This window comes from Echinops telfairi, unplaced genomic scaffold, assembly GCF_000313985.2.
Source record: "Echinops telfairi isolate 266 unplaced genomic scaffold, ASM31398v2 ScPeMD7_18;HRSCAF=68, whole genome shotgun sequence".
In the NCBI taxonomy this organism is placed as follows: domain Eukaryota; kingdom Metazoa; phylum Chordata; class Mammalia; order Afrosoricida; family Tenrecidae; genus Echinops; species Echinops telfairi.
Window position 1 is genome coordinate 42061708 of NW_022103915.1, and position 3258 is coordinate 42064965.

Below are 3258 nucleotides of genomic sequence, written 5' to 3' on the forward strand. Positions count from 1 at the left end.
TTTTTTTTTTTTTTGAGGGCTCAAATACTATATAAATCTTACGTATCAATTTCTTTCATCCTCTGTTTATTGGGAACTCGATCTCCTTCATTTTAAACCAGCTTCCCTCCTGCCCACCTTTTTTTCCCTCCCCAAATGTTACAGCTACTTTAGACCTGACTGGATCCAGTTCTTATTGTTTCAATTTTACAATTCCACAACATTCGTGAAAATGTGAAGGCACCTTCCAGATTCCCAAACCACACAGAAATCACTCTAAACCATCCTCAAAGAGCCCTTTCTTTCCTTCCTTCCAGGGCAGAGTCCTCTTTAAATGCTGTCCCTACAGAAGCACGGGTGTCTGCCTGCCGCCTACCTTGAATAAAGTCCTTTTCTCTTGGGCTTGAGTCCTGGCTGCAGAGAAATCCCGGACGGTTTGAAAATCTCCGTCGACAGCATGCTCTAACGCCTGTAGCCACGCTTCGATCTCATCGAGCGGGGAGGGCAAAGCTTGGTTCAGTTTTGCTTTCCACGTGTTGATCTGAAGAGGGGGTGGAAAATTCATCAGAACCTTTTTCGTGCATTTCTTCACACACAGTACGTTTACATCCTTAACGCTGCTCTGCAAGGCAAATCTGACTAATGCAATAAAAGGAAGTCTTTTCAACAGGGCGACTTCTGAGTTCTGATGGTCACTAGCTACATGCTGATGGAGCAGACACTTCATTCAAAAGCTGTAAAGGGGACATGGGCCGAAAACAAACATTTTCATACACGGGGTATGAGGCTAGCTAGTTAAATAAGGACCAGGGAGGAAAGAAAAAAAACAAAGCATGCCAAAGGTGGATTGTATGATTGTCCTTCGGCCTGTTGGCCCTGTGTTCTCTGACATGAGAACTACATGACCCACACAAATCTCTACATTCTTTTCTTCACCATCCTCATGATAGGTTCACATTACATAGCTCCACTATGACTATGATCCTGAAGCTCTTCTTAACCAGCCAAAGAAGCAAACAAAAGCAAATCCACTGCCCACCAATTGAGGCTGACTCTTAGAGACTGTAGGACAAAGTAAACCTGGGCCGGCGTATTTCCAGCGCTGCCAATCTTTACGCAAACAGACGGTCCTATCTTTCTCCTGGGCAGTGGCTGGGGAGTTGGAGCTGCCAACTTTACAGTTAGTAGTCAAGAGTTTCCCTAAAACGCCCTGCAGTCTGAGTGCACCTCCTTCCATGGCCCCACGCACATCAACCGTTTCCCTAGTCACTTACTGCTTCCCCGTGTCTTGGCTAGGGGCTCCTTCTACCTGAAGATCCCCCCTTCGGAGCACCAACACAGCCATGCATGCAATTCACGCATTGAGCACACCGTTGCAGACCGTCTGTCATGTTAGGGATGAAGCTCTTGAGAGTGCGAGAGGAAGGAAAGATAGCACGATGCATGTACCAGCTAGACCAGACACAGCCACGTGCATGCGTCACAAACACATGGCCTCAAAAGAAAAGAAACAGGACGAGATGTAGCACCAATGCCAACCTCAGAACTTGAGAAGGCATGAAACACAAAAAGATTCACATTTCTAATTGAAAGTGTGGCTTGAAAGGAAAGGGCTTCACATCAGTCCATACGGGTTCAGTCTAAATAATGTGGATTTCTACCCCAGATACATGGAATCTGAGTCTACATTTTAATATGAGCCCCACATGACTTGTATCCGGCACCAGGTGATCAGTTTATATCATTATTACAATCACAGGATGAGTGCTCTTCTAGCACTCTGCTCAAAGCTGCGAACAGAGCACCAGCTCACAATGCTCGGAGCACCATCACTTGCAGGGAAGTTTTATGAAGCTGCCCTAGACCTTCAAAATGCAGTCATCCGAAAGACTGGCACTGGGAAGCCACTGGACGATTTATTAGCACGCTTAGAAAATGGTGACAACAGCTGCACACCAACAGTCAAGAACCAACTCTGCAAGGCCAGTGAATTCTTTGTTACCATGGCCAGACAGTAAATATGTGTTTACTTTGCAAGCCATAGAGTCTCTAGTAACAACCACTTGATAATACACATAAAAGGGCTGCATTGCATGGTATGTAAACGCTACATCAACAAAGCTGTCTTTGAAAAGGTGGAATAAAGGCATTCCAAGATCGAAGGAAATCTATAGCGCCTGTTCCTCACGGATCAGAAATGTAAGTTAGGCTGAAGGACGTGCTTCAGGCTGAAGGGCAATAACCTGGTGGATTTGAATCTTAAGGACAAACCGAAGAACACTGGAAATGGTATCTAGATAAATATCAAAAACTAGTCATCCTAAATACAAAAATCTTATCCATAGCTAATGATAATGTTTTTAAAGATATGAAGCAAACATGGACAGAATCAATGGGAGTCATCACTACAGATTTTAATCCCCTCTCTCAGCAATTAATAGAACAATCAGAAAAATGATCAGTCCAGACATAGATGATCTTAAACTACATGATTAACCACGTTTGCCTAATTGTTATTTACAGAATACTCGCCCAAAAACAACAGAATTTGTGTTCTGTTTAAATGCTGGTTTGGCAGCAAGATACACCCTACGGGGAGGGGGGGTACTATACCTCAAGTTTCACTGAATTTAAAAGGACGCACGTCATGCATCTATAGTCAGACATACATACATACATACAGTCCCACACACATAACTTCTGGACTTGTCCCTCAACCTCTTTGAGCAAGAACTAAAAAGAGACATAAGACACTAGCTTGCGGGAGAAAGGAAGCTGCAGGTCAGTCAGAATTTAAACAATGTATCGGACAAACCCAGAATGGATGGCAAACCTAAAAACTGTAGCTCAGCTTGTCAGTTCTCTTAGCAGAATGTTACACATTCCTATGTAAATGCAACCACTCTACAAATGAGCACAAGGAGACGACATAAGGACAAGACAAAAACCCACTTTCGAAAGAACGGTCTACCCCGAGCTTTAAGAATTCCCCGGGGAAGTCTAAAGTCAAGTCCTCATCCAACAAAGCAGAGCTGCCCTGGGCAGAGGCTCCCCTGAGGGAGGGGATGCAGGACGTAACCTGGTGGCTGAGGCTGTCCCAAGCCTGTCTCAACGGGAGCTCATCTTCACTCAGCTCAGCGAGAGCCTGTCTTCGCCACGGGGTGTCCCCAAAGCGCTGTTTCTCTTCATTGAACGACCCCAGAAAGGACAGCAGCCTCTACAATGACAAGAGGGATGGTGAAGATGGAAACGCACAATTCCACTTATACAACGGAATCT

General features: G+C 44.9%; 1 protein-coding gene across 1 annotated transcript in view; it reads right to left on the bottom strand.

The window, feature by feature from the left end:
* LOC123521400 (nesprin-2-like) overlaps positions 1–3258 on the bottom strand; it is a 100312-nt gene that overhangs the window by 43532 nt on the left and 53522 nt on the right. Inside the window, exons 11-12 of the mRNA XM_045287626.1 lie at positions 3059–3196; positions 356–520 (exon numbers count right to left, since the gene is read on the bottom strand). Coding sequence (XP_045143561.1) covers positions 356–520; positions 3059–3196 — 303 coding nt within the window. The remainder of the gene's footprint in view (positions 1–355; positions 521–3058; positions 3197–3258) is intronic.